General features: G+C 42.4%; 1 protein-coding gene across 2 annotated transcripts in view; it reads right to left on the minus strand.

Annotated features, from left to right (window-relative positions):
* The window catches only part of RCL1 (RNA terminal phosphate cyclase like 1), a 118,727-nt gene that overhangs the window by 82,641 nt on the left and 12,051 nt on the right, over nucleotides 1-24,035 (minus strand). For both annotated transcript variants that reach the window (XM_081103424.1, XM_081103423.1), the window contains exons 2-5: nucleotides 16,827-16,898; nucleotides 13,152-13,327; nucleotides 7,638-7,712; nucleotides 3,589-3,713 (exon numbers count right to left, since the gene is read on the minus strand). In XM_081103424.1, the coding sequence (XP_080959550.1) occupies nucleotides 3,589-3,713; nucleotides 7,638-7,712; nucleotides 13,152-13,327; nucleotides 16,827-16,898 (448 nt within the window). The remainder of the gene's footprint in view (nucleotides 1-3,588; nucleotides 3,714-7,637; nucleotides 7,713-13,151; nucleotides 13,328-16,826; nucleotides 16,899-24,035) is intronic.

Below are 24,035 nucleotides of genomic sequence, written 5' to 3' on the forward strand. Positions count from 1 at the left end.
CTCCCGGGGCAGCGCTATTTCTCCCCAGCCGCCGCCTTCTCCTCATATGTGCATGGGTGTGGACCCTGGGTGGCCGCGTGGTGGCCACGCAGACAACAGGCTATAATCCAGGGAAGCTTTGCTATAAAGTCCTCTGTTCTTGATGATTCTGACAAGAATGTAGACAGCACCCCAAGGTTGATCTTCATCTCAACATTGGCTCCCCCGTGGATATGCAGCCCGCCCTATTCCATTGTTTCTCACCACTTCCTGTTCAAGCTAATGGAGACCTCTGAAACGTTAGTCCACTACACACTTTTCCTCCAAGTAAGCCCTTCCTAAAGCCTCCTGAGAAGTACACAGCTGGACTCTCAGCACCTACGCCATCCCCAAGAAGGAGACATCCTGGCCGACCCCACTCTGTCAAACTCCTTACCAGGAAAGGCATCCCCCATCCCATCCAGCCCCGTGGCCACCAACACCTGCCCTTACCCAGATCTTGTCAGCACCTAGAAATTTACTAATTTTAACATCTGAACCCCCAAACAACCCCCTAAACACAATTTCTTGTTCTTCTACATAAACACACATCTACCTCCACTAGCAAGCTGTGAAGGTTTCCAATTCCTCGAGCCCTACTGGGCTCCTCAGCAAGGAGCACACTGGCCGTAGCTTCAATGACAGCTCGCAAATACCTGCTCTAACCCCCACTTCTGCACTACTCACCCTGTCAATCCACACCCGCCCCGATGAGACTGGCCCTCCCGTCTTCTCTGCTTCGCCCCTGGGCCACCAACTGCTGTGGGACACAGCCACCCAGCCATGCAGCTGGCACCATGACACGGTTCCAGCTTCAACTGGGCCCGCACGGCTGCCCTACAGCCTTTTTCTTATCTCTAGTCACAGTGCCCCACTGTGACAGCACATCTTTACCACCCTGTCACCCTCCCTTATCATACCCTTACCAATCCCCTTATCCTTGATCCCATCCTAACTCACTGAAAATGGCAAACTCCTCCCATCTCCCACGCACCTCCAGACAAAGCAATCTAGAGCCACCCTTACCATATGCCTGCCATTCTCAATGCATCCCTTACCAAACAATAAAAAAAGTACAGCAGCTACCACTTACTGAATGCTTACTTATCTACGAGCCCAATGCCTTGTACAGTTCATCTATGACCTCGTTTAACCCTCGTTATAGGTACAGTAGGTATAATGGGCCCTATGATAAATGAGTCAACCAAGGCGTGGGGCCAAAATCCTACCATCGGTGAGTGGCAAAGCCAGAGGTAGAACCCACACCTGTCTGATTCCAGCACTTAGATCTTAATCACTTTGATGCACTGCTTCATCCCTTGGCCTCTCTCCTACTTAAATCTACTTTACCCAACCTACAGAAGTACTCAAATCATTACCATCATTTATTTTAAATGAGGAAATCTTATCAAATCTCTCTTCATCAAGTTACCACCTTATCTTTCTTTCTACTTCTCTTTCCTGCCAAGGTTCTGGCAAGCGTGGCCTCCACACTTCACCATTTCCCTCCCAGTCACTCCACAACCCAGAGCTGATTACACAAGCGAGGTTACATGTGGAAGGTCTCCACCACCTTTTGGAAAGAGCTCCTCCCAGGGGCACTGGTGGCAGCCTGCTGTGCGTTCCTCAGCTAATTCCCCATCCTAATGCTGACTCCTCTGGGCTTTTTAAGGCACCTTCTTCATTATCCTCTCATCTCTGACTTCCTAGTCTCCCTTCCTGGGAGGACTTACCTAGTGTTACAAGTCTTAGTGGAAACTCAGGGTTCCGCCCTCCCCTCTCTGATTCCACAGCGTAGCTGACTCAAATCATTCATTTCTAGCGCTCACCTTGCCCCAAGTTACAGACCTACATTTCTAATTTCTTCTAGACTTGTCTTTCTGTAACCACCTTGAAGGACCCTCAACCCTAACATAAAATAAAGCTGAACTTATCCATTTCCAACTGTGCAAACACGTGCGTGAGGTGGCTGCAGGGAGTTTCCCACAGGGGCTCTGTCACCAGTGTCTGCTGGCACTGGGTACAGTGATGAAGAAACAGGAAAGACTCCTGCTTCTGTGGGGCTCAAGGTTCTGTGGAAAGGTGTGGCTGGCTGGGCATGTCATGAAGACAATGTGGTGAGTGGGTAATTCCAGAACTGACTGGCCACACCAGTGTCACTGCATGACAATGCTCCTTTCATTGCACTGGTTCATCTCCCTTCTCAACCTGCCTGTTGCCACTTGGAATATATATTGGTTCATTATGATGCCAAGTGGTAACATGGGAGTGTTTGATCCAACAGAAATGCACAAGGGAGGGCAGCTGAAGTCACACGTGGAAGAAGTCATCATCAAGCTCAGTCACATCATTAAGCAGCCAGAGACTATTTACATCATCCTTAGAGCCACAACCAGAGCAATATATTTTTTCCATATAAAGTATTTAAAAGTCAAAGCAGACAACCAAAAAACTAACGCCACACATCACCACAAATGTTTGTAGCTACTATCAGAACAAACCTCTCTACCCAGATGCCTAAGTGAGAAACATCAAAATCATCCTCACGACTCCGTTTCTCTATTACAGACCCAGGTAATCACTGTGTCCTGTCCATCCTGCCTCTAGGATCCTATAAACTAGAGGCATCACCTGTCCTCACTGTTTCTCTCTAGGGCACAGTAATTCCATCATCTTTGCCTCTAAGTTCTGGTCATTAGGTGATTTTCTTTTTTAACTTGTACTTTCCAAAATTTCTATAATGAACAAAAAGTTCTTTGGTACCATCAGTATTATCCTCTTAATATGCAAATTCATTTTACAGAAGAAAACTGCTAACTTTGGAATGAAGAACGTCTCAGCATGGCCTTCCACCTTCACTGGCTCCTGCCCGTCTTTCGTGTACCACCTCCTACTGCACTTGGGACACACCACATTGCTTGGCGCTCCCCAGAGCCAGCTTGCACCTGTTTCCTCCCTCCAGGCCCACTTTTCTGCCTGAAGCTCTTTTCCTTCCTTGCTCCACTTCACAAGCCTCTAGTCCAGTGATGGTGAACCTATGACACACGTGTCAGAGGTGACACGCGAACTCATTTTTTTGGTTGATTTTCCTTTTTAAATGGCACTTAAATATATAAAATAAATATCAAAAATAAGTCTTTGTTTTACTATGGTTGCAAATATCAAAAAATTTCTATATGTGACACGGCACCAGAGTTAAGTTAGGGTTTTTCAAAATGCTGACACGCCTAGCTCAAAAGGTTCGCCATCACAGCTCTAGTCTATAAGGCTCAGTCAAAATGGCCTGTGCACTGGTGGCCCCCAAACCAAAGCCCTCAGAAGAGTATAACATACATGGGAGCCATTTAAGTGTTAACTAAAAAAGGAAAGTGAACGGATCAATCAATCTAGTCCTGGTGAGGCAGCTAATTAAGCATCATAACCCACACAACAATTACAGTTTCACTGTTAAGATTTTTCCATGATTGTTGTCTAAAATGTAAATAACTCTGGGAAGAAGTAAACTGGTTGTGAGTCACTCTTCGTGAGGCAAGAAAATAATAAGAAATCTGAACCAAATGCAAAGGATACGCCATTCCTCTGATACGTTTGATTTTTCCTGGATCTGTGAGCTGAATAGGCTTCAGGACCTTCCTTATGGGACAGGAGAAGATCACTTCACCTCCTCCTCCAGGAGGCATTCCCCGTCGCACAATCTGCACACATGGTGAGAAAGAAGAGGCAAGAATGCAGCAATGAGTAGATGGCCCAGACACCCAAGTCAGTAAGGTTTACACCAAGGGGCTCTTTCTTAGAAGGGAAAGAGATCTCACAGTCAGGCAGGTCCTCATCCTTAATGAGGGACTGGCAGGGTTTAGGAGTTAATCCCATTTCTTAACCCTTTTCTCCTATGCAATTAACTGATCTATCAAATCTATATATTAAAGTCATGCACCACTTAACAATAGGGGATACGTTCTGAGAAATGCACCTTTAGGTGATTGGGTCGCTGTGCGAACATCATAGAGTATACTCACACAAACCTGTATGGTATGACTACTAGATGATATAGCCTATTGTTCCTAGGCTACAGCACTGTACATCATGTTACTGTACTGAATACTGTAGGTAACTATAACACAATGCTGAGTATTTGTAGATCTAAACATAGAAAAGGTACAGTAAAAATGCAGTATAAAACATGGAGCTTACAGCACTGGAAGTTGCTCTGAATGAATCAATGAGTGGTGAGCAAACATGAAGATCTAGGGCATTACTATGCACTACTGAAGACTTTAAACATTATACACTTAGACTACATTACATTTATTTAAAGTGTTTTCAATAATAATAAATTAAACTTGGCTTATTGTACCATTTTTACTTTATAAATTTTCAACTCTTTTATAACACTTAGTTTAAAACACAAACATGTGTACCAGCTGTACAAAAATATTATATTTCTTTATATCCTTATTCTATAAGCTTTTTCTATTTTTTAAAATTTTTTAAACTTTTTTGTTAAAAACTAAGACACAAAAACACACACATTAGCTTGGCCTACACAAGGTTAGGATCATTAAATTCATTGTCTTCCCACTTCACACCTTGTCCCACTGAAAGGTCGTCAGAGGTAATAACAAATGGAGCTGTCATCTCCTTATAACTATGCCTTCCTCTGGAATACTCCTGAAGGACCTACCTGAGGCTCTTCTTAAGGAAATATGTCCACTGCGGTTTTCTTGGTTTATTTCTCTTTTCATCATTTTTTGCTGGTAAGCAGATTTGCATCATGAAAATTCCTCTCTATTAATGAAAACTTTTTGGTGTTGAGGAGGGGGTCCGTGTTTTCAAACTTTTTAAGGAGCTTTTTGAGTTCTTCAAAAGCTTCTGCTAAACACTTCACTGTGAATGTTCTTTCCCTTCTCCTGCAGTTTCCTTTTCTCTTGCCTCTTTTTCAGCTACGCATTCCTGTCCCAGTTTCAACAACTCTTCATTAGTCAGTTTCTCAGGAACCACCACTAGGAGTTCCTCAATGTCAGCCTCATCCACTCGCAGGTTAAAGTTGTTTGCCATCTCAACCACAGCCCTGTTAATTTTTACAACGTCTTCAGCCTTGGAAAATCCTTTGAAGTCAGGGACAAACTAATTGTCTTCTTCCAGATGCCATTCATATACTTCTGGGGTTTTTTTAAATATATTTTTATTGAATTCAGAGAGGAAGGGCGAGGGAGAGTAAGATAGAAACATCAATGATGAGAGAGAATCATTGATCGGCTGCCTCCTGCACACCCCCCACTAGGGATTGAGCCAGCAACCCAGGCACATGCCCTTGACCAGAATCGAACCTGTGACCCCTCAGTCTGCAGGCCGACCCTCTATCCACTGAGCCAAACCAGCTAGGGCTCATATACTTCTTGGTGACATCACCCCAAACCCAAGCAAGGTTCCTGATGTAGTCATGGATACTGTAATCCCAGAATTGTGCCAATGTTTTTCAGTATCTTCCTCAGTTGCAGGAATAGCTTAGGCAAAGGTCCTCCTCAGATAGAAGGTCTTAAAGCTACTATAACTTCTTGATCAATTGACTTGATAAAAGAGGTAGTGTTTGGGCAAAGAAACACAACTTTGATATTGGGATAAAGATCACCAATAAGCCCTGATCGGTTTGGGTCAGCGGATAGAGCATCAGCCAGCGGACTGAAAGGTCCCAGGTTCGATTCCGGTCAAGTGCCTATACCTTGGTTGCGGGCACATCCCCAGTAGGAGGTGTGCAGGAGGCAGTTGATCAATGTTTCTCTCTCATCGATGTTTCTAACTATCCCTTTCCCTTCCTCTCTGTAAAAAATCAATAAAAATATACATTTTTTTAAAAAAAAGATCACCAATAAAAGGAGGATGTCCAGGAGCACTGTCAACAATAAGCAAAATCTTAAAACGTATATAATTCTCCAAATAGTACTTTTCCATTTCGCTGACAGTAATTAAAAAGGGCATCTTGGAAGAGCAGCTGGATCCATGACTTCTCACCAAACCTGTAGGATATTGGCAGTGTGTGCTTACTGATAAGCTTAAAGGCCTTTGGGTTGTCCCTGGTCAGCTAACAAAGGGTTTCAGTTTGTAGCCAGAAACAATGCCTCCAAGCAAGACATTATCCTGTTCTGAAAGCCTTGAAACTTGGCATTGACCTGGACTTCTTATGGATGAAAGTCTTTTCAGGCATCTATTTCCAGAATAGGAGGTTTCATCCATATTCAAAGTTTGCTCTGACAAGTAATTTTCCTCCACATCAGCTTATCTAGAGCAGCAGTCACCAACCGGTCGTCCGTGGACCACTGGTGGTCCGTGAGGTCCGAAAGATTGGCAACCGCTGGTCTAGAGTATCCCTAAATTCTTCAGCTCCCTTCACATCAGCACTCACAGGCTCACCACTCACTTTCACATTATGTAATGAATAACCATGCTTGAACCAACAACCTTTAAAAACCACCCAGAGCTAGCAGTATATTCAACATCGTGATTGAGTTCAGCCTCTTCTTTCAGCATCCCAAACAAACTTTTTGTTTTGGCTGTGATTGTCATGTCATAGTGCTGAGAGGGATACACTTCTGTGTCTGGTCTTCAATCCAGGTCATTACAAGTTTTTCCATGTCTGATATAGGCCCTTCTCAAATTTGTGTTAGTCTTGTTGCTTTTAATGAAGTCGACCCTTTAATAGCTTTCATTCCTCAAGATCATAGCTATGGTGGAATAGGACATGCCTGACTGGTGAGCAATAACCATCACTGGTTTTCTACCATTGTAGTATCTAATCATTTTTTAATTTTGTTTCCAGGTCAATCACTCAAGATGGCCTCTTACTGAGAATGCTAACAGTGGATTTTATATGCTTTTGTTTTGTACACAAAACAACATGAGATTCATACATAATGGTATGTGTTATGCTTTTATTTTTTTAAAAATATATTTTTATTGATTTCAGAGAGGAAGGGAAAGGGAGAGAGAGATATAAACATCAATGATAAGAGAGGATCATTGATTGGCTGCCTCCTGCATGCCCTCTACTGGGGATTGAGCCCACAACCCAGGCATATGCCCTTGATCGAAATCGAAGGCCAATGCTTTATCCACTGAGCCAAATCGGCTAGGGCTGTACGTGTTATACTTTTATACGACTGGCAGAGAAGTGGGTTTGTACACACTAGCCTCATCATAAAAATGTGAGCAACATGTTGTACTATGATGTTAAGACATAAACTATATCTAGATGATCTACATTAGAGAGGCATTACGGCTAGAATCCTAACTCTACTACTTATTAGCTGAGTGACACAAATGGAGTTTTTATGAATAGTAAAGTATTAATAATTGTAAAATGTTTACAACAATGCCCACCACAAAGAAAGTACAATATAACTGTTGGCTATTATTGTCATTACTAAAGGGTCCCTTTCAACTCAAAGTTTGTCACGTTTGCATGTCCTGTGGGTCTTCTCATAAATGCTGACTTCAAATATCTCTCTCTCTCTCTCACACACACACACACACACACACACACACACACACGTCATACAGCTCTTCCAATGAGTTGGTAAGGAAATGTTTTACACAGATATATACAGACAACAATTCACTCTTACCTTTAGCTCAAGTGATTCACCATCAATTCCAAACTGTTTCAAAACAGGGAGGGCCGTTGCCTTAAGAACATCAACCTGTAGAATTATTTCAGAATAAAATAAAAAGTTTCATTAAACCTTGAGCAGATGGGAAGAAGAAACAGCCCATGAACCAAGTGGAGACATAGCAACCAGGTAGATGATGTGTAGTCTGGTAAAGAAAGAGGATGCTGGCCCTAGCTGGTTTGGCTCAGTGGATTGAGCATCGGCCTGCAGACTGAAAGGTCCCGGGTTTGATTCCAGTCAAGGGCATATGCCCAGGTTGTGGGCTCAATTCCCTAGTAAGGGGCGTACAGAAGGCAACCAATCAATGATTCTCTCTCAACATTGATGTTTCTAACTCTCTCTCCCTCTCCCTTCATCTCTGAAATAAATTTTTAAAAATGTATTTTAAAAAAAGAAAAAGAAAGAGGATGCTGACTTACAAGTGAGGGCATGGAACCACTCTGCTCCCGAGTAAAACAGATTTTATAAGCCACTAGCTCCTCTGAGCCCCTTTCCTCATTTCTGACATGGAGACTTACACCTACCTTACAAGTCATCATCATGACCATCACATGCAAAAAGCATGAGAACCTGCCGGGCTCATATAGAACAAACTTGGACCTCTGCTCATTTTTTTATGTATTTACACTGCGGAAAATATATCATATTTTTTATTAATCTTTTCCCAACACGGTTGTTTAATCTTTAAAGCTTGTGGCACGCCAAAGCCAAAGCAAACCAAAAAAAGTAGTCAACAGCTACTTAAGAATCTTGTTGAGGCCCACTGCACAGGCAGTGAAAGGGTAGGTGGTGGTTCTAAAGAAAGTGAGGGCAGTGGAGGAATGATTGCCTCAAACTACTGAAGCAGCACAAACCCACAACTGCAGAGTTAATGGCAAGGCTGTGTCAAGTATGACTACTATCTCCTCCCTATTCAGAACTCACAGGAGGCGTGGGGTCCTTTCCTGTTCACGTATAGATTCCTCAGAGTATAAGGATGACATTCAAAGCGCGCTGATCTAACAAGTCAGTGAATGCTGACTCAACTGCAACATGGGAAAGAAAGTCACTCCCTTCCTTGCTCCCAATGGGCAAAGGGCCGTTCCTCAGCACTTGGGAGCTGACCTTATCAGGAGCAGGGAGGGCAGGCAGCGCAAGCAGAGTGGGTAGGGGCAAGTGCTGGTCCTGGTTCAGGCTCTCCCTCGAGTGAGCTGCATGGTCTCAGACAACTGTCTAATTTCCTTGTCTCTAAGGCAAGGGTGTCAGCCTGTCTTCAAGATGCTACCCATTCCAACATGCTAAGCCTCAACACAATGATACTCCGAATAAGTCTTTATAGCAGAAAATAGGCCCCGCCTACACATTCTGGTATCAGAAAATTAACCTGAGGTAGAAATGACCTATGCAGCCTAGGATCATGTAGAGAATGGATGAGGGGGTACAGAAGAAATTACTAGGAATACTCACTGAAAATCAGCTCATTTCAACCTAAATATTAAAGTTAAATACACCCAAATACTTAAGACATACATTTGGGATGGCCAGCACCAAGGAGAATTCAGCCTAGGGTAGTACCAAGGGCAGCTGGGGAGAAGGCCAAGCCAGATTTCTGGAAAAACCAGGGGATACAAGGATGTGGGTTACTCTGCCCAAATAACCCCCTGGAACTAGGCAGCCACCAGCCGTCCCGGGGACAGAAAAGGCAAGAAAGCAGAACAGCCCTTCTGGTTCATCCTCCCTGTGCCTGGAGTCATACAGGATGAAGTCAGATTTACTCTGAGGGTCAGCCAGAAGCCTGAGTATAACTCCAGGTGTGGTCCTGTCTCCTATATAGTGCACTCTCCATCTGATGCAAAAGGCAGGCAACTCGTGTGGCGGGACGGGGGCTGGAAGAGCACATGTAGGCTTGAGTCTCACTCTGCCTCTTACTAGCTGTGAAACCTGCACACTGCCCCCCCTCCCCGGGGCCTTGGCTTCCTGCTGTGCATGAGGGGCTGGACTGGCCATGTTCCTGTCTCCCCCGGCCCTGCACCATAGTTTCAGTAGAGTGGGGGGTGGGCTGCACATTCTACTTAAGGAAAACTGAACAGTCACTCAGAAAAGTCTGACCCAAGTGGCACCTCAGGGTAAAGGCGTCAGTCAGTCTGACAAGTTCACTCAATCAATCAACAGGTAGAAATGTCATCAGATACAAAGCCAACTAGAAGGGAAGAAACTGCTCTCAGTTACCTTGTCTGAAACAGTGGCAGGAACACCCATCTCCCAGGGCTTGTACCAGAATTAAATAAATATGGCTACATGTACTAGAACTGTGCCCAACATACAGCAGACGTTATTGTACTTCACTCCCCTTCCAGAACGGTAATGAAAAAGAACAGGATCTTCACTCACCCTCTGACCAGGATGCTAGCTAGCATCAATAATTCCTATTGGGGGTCCCGGTGCCAAATCACTGAGCTTCAAAGGAGACGTCCTAGAACTTTGCTTCTCCCCAAAATGTCTCCCCAGTTTCTAACCTTTTGCCTCTGAAGGGAAAAAATGTTCTACCCATTTATAGGGGGCTCATCCCACCACTTCTGCTTTTGATGCTCATCCCCTCTGGATGTCTGCAGGAGTTACCCATAGTAAGTCCCCCAACCCCTTTAATTCTTTCCTTCTCCATTGCTGCGTCTCCTCAGCCTATAAGCAAGCTCAAATCTCTCATTTAAGAAACTATTTCCAAACTCAGCTCTTTAGGAATCATCCTATCTCACATTCTGAACCTCCTTCCCATGGTGCTCTTTCCTATTCATTCCTCACTCTGTGACTGTCCTTACATATCAATGTCACTGCTCTCTCAAAGGTCAATGAAACTTCTCATTGCTGAATCTCCCTACCCAATCCTCAATCAGCTCCTGGCTTCTCAAAACTCAACTCCTGCTTGGCTTCTCCAAACACTTCTACCTCCGCTCACTGTCTGCAGCTCCTCTTCCCCTACTCACACCTTACACATCCACTTCCTCTTCTATTCCCGGTCCCTGGGACCATGAGGCAAAAACCTTTAATGCTCAACACAGGCCAGAAAGGGAATGTAAATGAATGACGAGATCAGCTAAGACCTCCAGCTAACTGGAGAGCTCATGCCTTTTCCAAAGAGGGCAGCTACTACTCAGCTCAGTGGGAGGCTATCGGGGAAGAACTGCCATCATTGCTGTCACATCAGCCTATTACAATGTAAAATCAAGCACATCACCCAACTACCAACCACAAATTTTCCTCTTCGCTGTGTTCAACTCCTTCTGATCACTATCCTTCAAGACAACCAGGACAGAAATTGTTATTTTATGAACACTTCCTCCTATCCCATCTCTAATTAACTGTCAAATCATGAAGTCTCCCCTCCACACTGTCCTTCATATCAGTTCCTTCCTATCTACTTCCATCTCTAATGTGTTCAAACTAATTGACAAACCCCCAATTCATACTTCTCTCCGCCTCCACAGTGCCCTTCCTGAAAACCAAGCTGATTCTGTGGCTTCCCTTCCTCTAGAAAACCCTCCCGAGCCCTCAGCACTTTGCTTGTACCTCTATCAGAGCCCAGAGGTACTCCGCCTTGTGGCCTCCCCTCTATGTGTTCACAGATGTCCACCTCATGAGAACAAGTTCCCTAAGGGCAGAACGCATTATATTCATCCTGGTGTAGACAGCAAACGTGGACATGAACTGATAGGGAAACCACATGCTGAAGAGAAAGCTCAAAACGAAGAGGCCACTCTTTATCCAAGAAGGCTGAAGAAGTTACTCTTTATCCAAGATTAGGTGTATTTGTTTTATCCTGGATTGGAGCCAAGTACTATCCAAGGTCATTTTAGGCTTGCAGGCAGCAAAAGCAGTCCTGGAGCATATGAAAACAGATTTCTTTTACATGTTCTGCACGAAAGAGTTAAGTACTATTTCTGGGGAATTCATCAACTAACCTTTGTCTGTTAATATATAAAACTTTTTAAAATACTGCCAGTGATAACAGCTTTTAAGATCATTAGCAATTACAGAAAGAATACAAAACTGGGACACAGTGCCAAAGTCTCCTGTACGCTCAGGGCCTTTCCCATTACTCAAGGCCCCTTCCCCACCCTCCACCTAAAAGTGTGGAGGGTTCCCCTTGGGAACACTTTCAACTGAAGGGCCCACTTCCCAGAATCTTCCAGGAAAATATAAGAAAAAAAGCAATCCCTTGAAATTAGTTTAAAATTCTAGACAGTTTATTCAGCATTCCTTTACAGCTAAGAATTTCAGATCATGCACTGTACTAAGATTCTAGGAAAAGAGTTTGTGTACCCAAATCCCAAGAATTGGGAAATAAGTCTTTTACTGCCTAAGAACACATTAACCAGGTTTATACTCTAAAAGTGTATAGGTGAATACCAGCAGTCTCCCCTGTGCAGCTCACTGAACCACCTAACTGGTCTTCCCTGATCAGAGAAGCTAGATACTTCATATTCTGCCTTAGAAGCCACCCCTTCATTGGTCTTCAGATTGAAAAAAAAATTTTCAATTACACTTTACACTCAGCATTATTTTGTATTAGTTTCAGGTGTACAGCATATACTTTACAAGGTGTTCCCCCTGATATTTCCAGTATGCAACTGGCACCATACATAGTTATTATAATATTACTGACCCTTCATCAGTCTTGGTTCCATGTCTGTAGAGGTGAAGATAAGAGTCCGCAGTCAGGACTTGGCATAGTGGCCATAGGCATTAAGATACCCTCTCTGGACAGCAGAGCATCTAAAGGTGAGGATCCTTCTCTCCCTATGAGACGTCTAAGGCAGGTCTGGAAAGAACTACTCTAATATATATTTTCCCCCCCAAAACAAAACCCATCCTGGACTGACACTTGTGGTGGCCAGAATGAAAATTCCACCTGTATATTAAACTATCTTCCCCATACACGCAGGAAAATTACCCTACTTAAGAAGGTTGCTGTGCCCTTAAACTATCAAAGCTCACATATACAGTCCCTGTCCCTATGCCCTCTTCCTAAATCTGCAAACTCTTCTCAGAAGAAGAATGTCCTCAAGTTTAAATAAGTCAAGACTGTGCTGCAACAATGCCAAGGAAATATTTTCTGTCTAAAATTGTGGTCTGCTGCTTTCCAGCCTCAGCTATCACATGACCTTGTGAAAGTTTCACTTCCACACACTTCAGCCAACAGAGCCATTATTTCATGTCAACCGTGGTGAGATTGCCAGCATCTGTTCTGAAGGTTCTTTGACACGACAATGAAAGGCACCTTGATGAATGGTAACAATCATTACTGAATTTGACTGATTATGAATCTGGGTTCATCTGCGTCCTGCAGTGATTAATCTCTAAATCTCAAGGTAAATAACAAAGCAAATACACTCAACAATAAACCTGTGCTTTATCAGGAACTTGTTTATCAAAAGTTGGGTTGTGACAAGAGACGAAACAAAATTCACACCATGGTGTGGCCTCACTACTCACCGAGGGGTCAACCTGGTCATTGGTCACTCCTCGAAGAACTATCCTTAATGGGTGCTTCATAAATGGAGCCAGGCAAAGAAGACTCTCCAGGTAATAGCCAATGCCACGAAGGACACTGCAGTCATGCTCCACGGATCCACCATACAGGAGGCCAGGCTGGTAATATAAGGTCGTCCCTTACATAAGAGGAAAGAGAGCCACATTCAGCAGGGGAAAAAAAACAAACGCGCGGTGTCACAAAATCAACACAGGCAATGAGTCCCCAGGGGAAAGTCTGACATGGGCATCCAAGGGAGTTCAAAATGCCAATCCTAAGAGCCCACACTTCAGTCCAAAAGCTGACTCATTACTGTCAAGCCCTTGTAACAATAATAAACTGTGAGTGTAATTTAATAAACAGTAATAAATTAAGCCCCTCCCTAAGCCATCTGAATTGCCAAAGTCATGGCAAGGCAGAGAGAAAAAAATCCTAACAGGTATCTTAAGTCTGCCAACAGCACATTCTCAGACATTGCTGAACAAGGGTGTTTACAAATGATGCTCTGAAACCATCACACCAGCAATCAGCTTCTTCTAGGCCAGTGATGGCGAACCTATGACACACGTGTCAGAGGTGACACTCGAACTCATTTTTTTGGTTGATTTTTCTTTGTTAAATGGCATTTAAATATATAAAGTAAATGTCAAAAATATAAGTCTTTGTTTTACTATGGTTGCAAATATCAAAAAATTTCTATATGTGACACGGCACCAGAGTTAAGTTAGGGTTTTTCAAAATGCTGACACGCCGAGCTCAAAAGGTTCGCCATCACTGCTCTAGGGCCTAGGCCAGCCGGCCCACGGGCCGGATCCGGCCCGTTTGAAATGAATAAAACTAAAAAAAAAGAAAAAAGACCGTACCCTTTTATGTAATGATGTTTACTTTGAATTTATATGAGTTCACACAAACACTCCATCCATGCTTTTGTTCCGGCCCTCCGGTCCAGTTTAAGAACCCATTGTGGCACTCGAGTCAAAAAGTTTGCCCACCCCTGGCCTAGGCCCTTAAAATGAGATTTCCCATGTACCACACTCACCAAACAAGATGCCTACAAAAGCAAGTACTTTATGGCAATTCCATTAATAGTAGCTATTATAAAAGTAAACAAATAAAAATATTTAAATTTACTTACTAGCTTTATTAGAAACTCTTTATCATCTTTATCCACTTTTTCACATATTCATATCATTCAAAAAGTTTCTTACCAGATTAACATATTAGAGGAAAAACAAAATAAGATACTCTAGATCAGTGGTTCTCAACCTTCCTAATGCTGCGACCCTTCAATACAGTTCTTCATGTTGTGGTGACCCCCAACCATAAAATTATTTTCGCTGCTACTTCATAACTGTAATTTTGCTACTGTTATGAATGATACTGTAAATATCTGATATGCAGGATGTATTTTCATTGTTACAAATTGAACATAATTAAAGCATAGTGATTAATCACAAAAACAGTATGTAATTATATATGTGTTTTCCGATGGTCTTAGGCGAGCCCTGTGAAAGGGTCGTTCGACCCCCAAAGGGGTTGCGACCCACAGGTTGAGAACTGCTGCTCTAGATGATCTGGGGGTATAAGTGGGTGAACAAGGTCTTTTTGTCACTCAAATGTTTTGCAATGTCTTCTGGCACAATTTATCAATAAGCAAATTTAGCAACAGAGGAAGGAGATACGTTCAGTCACTCCAAAGGCAAGCAGCTCTTGCGAGTTTCATAGAATAAATTTAGGTCTTACTATTTTAAAAACCAAAATACCAACAATCAGAATCGATCAAAATCAGAATCATATTCCTCCCACACTTCTCAAAGGGAAAGATTCTACATCAGTTATTCTAAACACTATCCTTGAGTCACAAAACTAATCCTCTAGTACAAAAAGCCTTTAAAAAAAAAAAAAAGCTATATAACCATTAAACACTGCACTGCAAATCTGTCTGTGCCTGCAAATTAACCAAATGAGAAATTGACCAGGTCATCAGAAGGAAGTATTCTACCCTGGGGTGGAGGTGGGTATGGGAGAGTGATACAAGGGTAGCAGGATCATGTAAATATCTACTTCCCAACCTAAGCTATAGAAGTGACTAGAAAATGTATTCATTACCTGCCCTCTGAATCACCAATATAAACTGCTGAAAAAATCTCCAGGAATTTCAAAGTAAACAAGACAAGGAAGACTAATAGAACCATAGCTTGCAAAGGGCATCTGAAGCCGCATACCTAAAACCTGTTCTCTTCAACAAATTTCCTGTGGTGCCAGGCCACTTTTTAAGCCAAGCTTGTCTTCTTTCTTAAAAGAAACAACATGTGGGCCCTGGCTGGTGTGGCTCACTTGGTTGGAGCGTTGCCCCGAACACCAAAGGGCTTCAGGTTTGATTTCCAGTCAGGGCACATACCTGGGTTACTGGTTCGATTCTGGTTGGGGTTTGTAGGAGAGTCAAGGAATAGATGTTTCTCTCTTTCTCCCTTCCTCTCTCTAAAATCAATAAACATATCCTCAGGTGAGGATTAGAAAGAAAAGAGTCAACAAGTTCAGAGTTTCCTCTGTTGCACACGTACAGAAAGGTACATAATTAGTTCATGGAACCTGGCAAAGATGTTTGCTTCCTATACAATGTATATATACTAGTAAAAGTGTTTCTAATAGCAAACAAACAAAAAGTATCTAGAAACAAACTGAAATAAGTGATCATGCACCCAACAATGGAATACTATATATGAGGCCTACTGAAATAATTGAGAGTAACCTGTGACATCTGTGCTAGTGAAGACAAAAAGCTGGCTGTAGAACATCTCAAGAGCACAACCCTGTTGATGGTCTAAGACAGCTATTTTCAACTGTCCTCATCTCACCATTTATTAAAATTCTATGGCACACCAAAAGCTATGTTAAATTTTTTTGCTGACCTGACCAAAAAAAAAAATTAGGTATAACTCTGACTCATTCACACTGGACAGATATTGTGTTGGCCATTATCATATTTTTTTATCTGACCATCTAAGGGAAAAGAGGTCAGTGCCCCTGACAAAATAGCCAGGTATTGCATCTTTTTAAAAATTATTGCAGCACACTGGTTGAAAATTGTTCGTCTAAGATACAGAGGGACCCTTATAAGCAAACGCACATAGAGGAAGCAGACAAGGGCACGCCGCCCTCCCCAGCATGGCTGCACCTGGGGAGGGGATGGAACGGAAACAGCTGAAGGGGTTTTCACAATTTTTGCATATACTTATTTAAACTAATCTTAAAAGCAAAATAAAAAAATAAAATTCAGCACATACAACTACCTCCTAGAGGTTGTGGTAAGATTTTTGTTGTGATAATCTAAGTAAATGGACTTTGAAAAGTTCTAAGTTAATAAGTGGTAGGTATAAAATATTTACTGTTAAAAAAAGAGAAGGGGTTTGTTTGTTGATCTGAAATTTTCAGTCTTCTAACTTCCTTAAATCAAGTGTATGCCCCTTAAGTTGGCAGAATTCACACATATCTCCAAACAACTGTTATCACAGACAGGAAACTGGATGTTTCCATCTGAATATAAAATGTACACCATCAAATGGAGTGAGAAACAGAAGAATGATTAAGTAGTGCATATGGAGATGCTTTCCCGAACAGGAAGAAAAGGAGCTTACCTGTTTGGTTTATTTCAATTCGAGAACCATTTGTTATTTTGTCCAAAAGCCTTATGAAGCTGGCTTCAAAATCTGTGGGAAAAAGAGAAGACATAATAGACTCATGATAAGTCACCCTTTCCAGGCAGCACTGCCCATGCAGGTTCTGCCATGGAGGGTAGGCTACTTGGGTTTTTCTCAGGACCTGAGAGGGTTCACTGGTGGAGAACCTGAGCAGTTGAAAAGCACTGACTAGCAAATATATGGTTAATAGAACTATTAGAAACAGTTCAGCTTTCATATTCCACAAAAAAAAAAAAAAATAGAAACTCTACCAGCAATCTAACGGAGATACTAATTTTAGAAGCACAACAACCCTAAGATCTGTTCTTCTGACCTCAGGAGCACATGCCTAATAAGGGAGAAGAGCAGTAAAGAGGGAAGTTTTACAGTCAAATTCTTACTTCTTACAGAGCACCTAAGAGGATAGATTAAATCAATGTTACTATCTCTCCCATTCAACACTGCCCCTTCTCCCTTCCTCTACATCTTACTGATCTAGAGCTATCTAGCCAGTTCAATTTTTAATTTCATTATAAAGGTGCCTGATGTACAGTATTACTGCCACCTTTTTTTTAAATGCATGAGAAAAAACTGGAAGGGAAAACACTGAATGTTAATAAATGGGTTTCTCCCACCCTGGTGACAAAATCAAGTGCACAGGGGCCATCTGACTCAAAAAAAAAAAAATAAATAAATAAATGGGTTTCTCTTCATATTAGGACTTTATATAAATTTAATTTTCTTATTTAAATTTTAACATTCAAATTGGCTTCAATTCCTTTTAAGAACAGACTGTTATCTAAAATATAAAGCTGGTCATTCTTTAGAAAAGGGGGTAGAAGAGCAGGAAATTATTTTAAATGTGAAATATGGAAGGAGATAGAGTGAAAACTCAGAATATGTCCTCTAGTCTTCCCCTGAGTTGATCTTACACACAGATACACACACAGACACACACACACAGACACACACACTCTTTGGCTTCAACCTCCCACCCATGAACAAGCATAGCAGTCCAACTCTTCTGCACTGAAGGCACTGTAACTGCCTGACTTCTTCATGCAGCTCCCACTCCTATAAAGAACAGAATTTGTGAGCATACATTCCAGCAGTCACCTGACCTGATCCCAAAGGCTCAGCAAATCAACTAAACAATTCCCATCCACTTGTTCTGCTACTTAACACTGTCCCATAACTCCTGTCCTAGTAGATTCTGCAACCTATACAAAGACCACTGGGCTCAAGTCAGAGAAACTCCAATTTGTCCTGATACAGTGGGTGTGTATTAATGCTTACCTTACAGCCATACATTCTTCCATTTAATCCTCAAAACCCCAAGGCAGGAAGTGTCATTCCCATTTTATAGAAGGCTTAAGCTCTAGAATGCCTACTAGCTTGTGACTGGCAAGTAGCAGAGCCAAGAGATGAGCCCAAGTCCATCCTTCTCCAAAGTCCAGGCTCTTAAGCACACCTTGACTCTAGTTTGCTTCAGTTTATTTTTAAAACCATAGATAGACAGACAGACAGACAGACAGATAGATAGATAGATAGATAGATAGATAGATAGATGATAGATAGGATTGATTGATTTCATAGAGGAAGGAAGGGGGGAGAGAGAACCATCCATGATGAGCGCAAATCATGGATCGGCTGCCTCCTGCACGCTCCCTACTGGGGATTGAACCCGCAACCCAAGCATGTGCCCTGACTGGGAATCAAACTATGACCTCCTGGTTCATAGGTTGACAATCAACCACTAAGCCATGCCAGCCAGGGCTGCCTAACCTCTTCCCTCTAGAAAATTGTGGCACCTTTTCAACTGCAAGCCGTGACCTACTGAAGAATCCTGCAGACAATTTAATGGGTCCCCAATCACCACTTAATTTTTAATGAAATTAGAACAGAATAAATGATATCAGAATAACTGTACATAGTGAAATTTTAGCACACATACATATATTCATATGTATATTAGGTGGTAATGTAAGTAGCATCACAAATTTTGAAAGTAACTCAACTACCAAAGTTAACTAGAAATTATTTCTATGGTCTTCTTATATAAAATAATTTTTGTGTGTTTTCTTAAATCAGGCATGACCTACATACCATAATACCATTTCTACTTATGTTTATAGAAAATCCAAAATAGTTGACACAAAAAAGAAAAAACATCAATATGCTCAAGTGTCCAAGAGGAACAAGCACCCTATATAATAAAAGGGTAATATGCAAATAGACCAAATGGCAGAACAACCAAACAACCAATCAAAGTGTAATATGCTAACGATAAGCGAAGGCTGCTCAACTGCTCACTATGATGTACACTGACCACCAGGGGGGTCCCCCAGCCTGGCCTGCGCCCTCTCACAATCTGGGACCCCTCAGAGGATGTAGAAGAACTGGTTTCAACCCAATCCTGCACACCACTCCCCTTGGAAGGGCACCAGGCACCAGGCTCATGGCTGGCGAGCGCTGCTGTGACAGTGCGAGCCTCTCCCAAACGGGACTGAATGGGTGTGAGCCTGCGGCAGGCACAGTGGGTCCTGGATGAGCGGGGAGCGGCAGGTAGGAGCTGCAGGCAGCGTTGGACTGCGGGTTTCAGCCTGATCCCTGCAGGCCACCCAGAGGGACCCCACCCATGCACGAATTCATGCACTGGGCGTCTAGTCTATATATGTATATATATAAAAGGCTAATATGCTGTGTCCTTCCCACTGTCCGACCAGTTGCTATGACACGCACTGACCACCAGGAGGCAGATGCTCAATGCAGGAGCTGCCATGTCACTCACAGAGAAATGGCACTGTGGACCTGGCACTGACAAAGCAACACTAGGCTTCCCCCAAGTGGGACAAAGGCCCCGCCACCACCCCAGAATGACAGCCCACCAAATCACAGCCAATGGTGCAGAGATCCCATGGTGCAAAATGCAGGCCAACAGCCCATCCCAGCCTGCAAACAGTGGCTGTGGGTGCCAGGTATAGACATCACGTTTTTGTTGACATTCTGGAGTCGAAATTGTCAACAGAATATGTCTGAAAACCAACAATTGCCACAACGTATCTCTGAAGCCGAAAGAAGCCTGCGTCGTCAACAGAATGTATCTGAAGACCAACTATTGGCACAACGTACCTCTGAGGCTGAAAGAAAGTGACATCATCAAAAGAGTATGTCTGAAGAACAACTATTGGCACAACATACCTCTGGAGGTGAAAGAAAGTGACATCGTCGACAGAATATGTCTGAAGAACAGTCATGGACAAGTACTACCAATACTGGTAGGAACTGCTTTTATAGCGAAAATGGGGTAAATGAGGATGCAATTATTGAACACAGTTGTGGTGGAATGACTGTTACATGTCCATTGTGCCTATCCCTAAATTTCTCCAATGAAAAACCATCTGATGGAAAATTTACTCCATGTTGTAGCAAAGGCAAAGTTTGTTCAAATGATATGAATTTTCCAGAATACCTGGCATATTTTAAAAAATTAATGAGAAATGAAGATTCTGACAGTAGAAATTTCATGGAAAATATTCGTTGTTATATCAATCAACTTATATATTACTTTCATGTACATTTTACTAAATTTCTTTCATCTCTGACACTTCTATTATAGAGAAAGAGCGAATAGCAATATTAAAATATTTCTTCTAATTAATTTCCTTTCAATGTGCATGAATTCACTAGTTTATGCATAAAGTCTAAATTAAACTCCAAAGCTTTTACAGATTTGGAAAGAAAAAATAAGAGCAGAATTTTAGGGCTCTTAAGAATGAACACACAGTTAAAAATGTCCAGCAGAAGAACATGAGTAGAAACAGAATGGGCATATAAGGAGACCTCCGGGCAGGACTATGCCCTGGTCACAGCAAGTAAGTGCTTAGGAAGCAGCACTTCAAAGAAACAAACACAAAGCTAGTTCTGGAATCCTAGCAACAGTGAAGATATAGCTCCATCACCTGGTACAAAAAAGATCTCAAATTCACCTAAAAATAGTAAGGCTGAAGTTCCCCAAACTTCACTAAGACAAGATGTGTAGAATCGTTGCCTGTTCATTTCCCACACACCCTCTATGGCTCTTCCTCTTCAGGGCTGCTCCTGGGGTACAAAATTTCTGATATCTAAAAACATTAGGGGAGAGTTCCAAAAATAAGCACAATTTTACTACATTGCTTAAGAATACATAGGTTATACGGTTATGAAGACAACATGAATACCGTCATGATCAGGAAAGTGGCCACCACAGAGGGCGTGGAAGGAATTATAAATTAAAAAGGCCCCAGAGGTGTAGACAATGTTCTATTTCTTGATCTGGACCGGGTCACACAGGTGTTCATTTTATAATCCTTTAAGTACTATTTTCATGTGTTAGGCATTTCTTATGTTATTGTATTTTACATTTAAAACAATTTGTACTATTAGAACCTTCAATCTCAGGTATTCCTTAAATACCAACTTCAATGCCTAATGCCCTCCCATAAGGAAGTGAGCTCATCATTCCTTTAAAGGGGCCCATAATTCCTACAAGACAGGGGCAGTCATCAGCCTGACGCATTCCTCACTAAGAAAAGCAAAACCACATGTCAAAGAAGGGGAGCAAACGAAAGAATACAATCTAGAGACCCATCCTTTAAAAACAAGGAACAAATCTCAATAAACACAGCTTTAATTTATAAGTATTGTAACAACTTAAATTAATAGTCTGCTTAAATTATGAAACATCTATAGATCAGAACACTGTGTAGTCTTAAAACTAGTAAGGATTTTTTATATAGTGATGTGAATCACCTCCATGGTATATTGAGTGGAGGAAAAAGTAAGATGCAGATAGTTATTTGTGTGAAAAAGGAAAAAGTACATGTGTGATGACTGGTGATGGTGTTGGTGTTGGGGTTGGAGGAGGAGGGGGAGAAAGGAAAGGGGAGAGGGAGCCCTGAAAAGAAACACAGCAAACTCGTAACTCTAACTGGTTCAGAGGGAAGGAAGACTGATTAACAGAGACAGGCTAAACCCTTTTGTTCCCTTTGAATTTCATGCCATGTGTATGTGTTTGCCAAGTAGCTCAGTTGGTTAGAGCATCCTCCAATAAACCAAGATTGTGGTTTGATCCTTAGGGCACATATAAGAATCAACCAGTGAGTGCATAAATAAGTGGAACAACAAACCGATATTTCTCTTTCTCTCAAATCAATAAATACATTAAAAACTTTAAATACAGCCCTAACTGGTTTGGCTCAGCGGATAGCGCATCAGCCTGCAAACTCAAAGGTCCTGGGTTTGATTTCGGTCAAGGGCACATGCCCAGGTTGCAACTTGATTCCCAGTAGGGGGCGTGCAGGAGGCAGCCGATCAATGATTCTCTCTCATCATTGACATTTCTACCTCTCTCTCCCTTTTCTTTTCTCTCTGAAATAAATAAAAATACATTTTAAAAATTTAAATACATAAAATTTAAATTTAAGGTACAAGTAAAGGTACTGTAAGACAATTTAAATAGTCAACGAAAATTGCTCTTATTAAGTAGTCTATAAAAGCCCTGGAAGGGTGCCTCAATTGGAGCATCATCCCATCCACCAAAAGGTTACAGGTTTGATTCTGGTCAGGGCATATACCTAGGTTGTGGGTTTGATCCCCCAATCAAGGTGTGTATGGGAAGCAACTGACCAATGTTTCTTTCTCATATCGCTGTTTCTCTCTCTTTCAAAAGATGAAAAACATATCCTCAGCCCTAGCTGGTTTGGCTCAGTGGCTAGAGCGTCGGCCTGAGGACCAAAGGGTCCTGGGTTTGATTCTGGTCAAGAGCATGTACCTTGGTTGCAGGATCCTTCCCGGCCAGGGCCCTGGTTGGGGCTCGTGCAGGAGGCAACCAATCAATGTGTTTCTCTCACGTTGATGCTTCTCTCTGTCTTTCCCTCTCTCTTCCACTCTCCTTAAAAAACTCAATGGAAAAAATACCCTCAGGTGAGGATTAACCAAAAACAAACAAACAAAAAAAAACCCATATCCTCAGAAGAGAACTTTTTTTTAAGTCTATAAAAGATCTTTATAATACTATGGAGCCTTTAAAAATATTTTTAAATAATTATTTAATTACATGAGGAAATGTTCACATTATACTAAGGAAAAAATTAAAAAGTAATATATAAAATATGATTTTAATTTGTTTAGAGAACTAACAGATGAGAAAGCAAACTATGTATAACATGTGAAATTAGCAGTCATTATTTCCCTCTGAGTTTAAAAAGGTAGAAATTACAAACACATACCTAATTCTCAGAACAAATTAAAAGATGTTCGACCCATTGGAAATAACGTACGTGTAAAATATGTGCATGTTTTATATATAATGTGTAATTACACATAATGGAAAAGAATAAAATATATTTTAACTTAAAGAAATATATAACATCTTTCTTGAATTATGACCAGGCCAAGAAAAAAGTGCAGAAAATAATAAAATACCTTAAACAAAATTATCAATTTTATCAAAATACTAGAGGCCCGGTGCACAAAAATTTGTGCACTCGGGGAGGTGGGGGGGTGTCCTCAGCCCAGCCTGTGTCCTCTCGCAGTGTGGGACCCCTCAGGGGATGACCACCTGCTGGCTTAGGCCCGCTCCCCAGAGGATTGGGCCTAAGATGGCAATCAGACATACCTCTGGCAGCCCGGCAGCCTCGGGGGATGCCCACTTGCCAGCGGGGAGCAGGCCTAAACTGCAGTCAGACATCCTTAGCGCTGCTGAGGAGGCAGGAGAGGCTCCCACCACCACTGCTGTACTGGCAGCCATCAGCCTGGCTTGTGGCTGAGCAGAGCTCCCCCATGTGGGAGCGCACTGACCACCAGAGGGCAGCTCCTGCATTGAGCGTCTGCCCCCTGGTGGTCAGTGTGTGTCATAGTGACCAGTCATTCCCAGTCGGTTTGCTGTTAGGGTCAGTTTGCATATTACCCTTTTACTATATAGGATAGAGGCCTGGTGCACGGGTGGGGGCCAGCTGGTTTGCCCTGAAGGGTGATCCAGATCAGGGTGGGGGTCCCGCTTGTGTGCCTGGCCAGCCTGGATGACGGGCTGATGGCTGTTTGCATCTGGTCACACCCCCTTCAGAGTGGGGGTCCCCACTGGGGTGCCTGGCCAGTCTGGGTGAGGGGCTGAGGGCCGTTTTCAGG

Source organism: Myotis nattereri (genome assembly GCF_964212035.1).
Source record: "Myotis nattereri genome assembly, chromosome: 12".
Taxonomy (NCBI): Eukaryota; Metazoa; Chordata; class Mammalia; order Chiroptera; family Vespertilionidae; genus Myotis; species Myotis nattereri.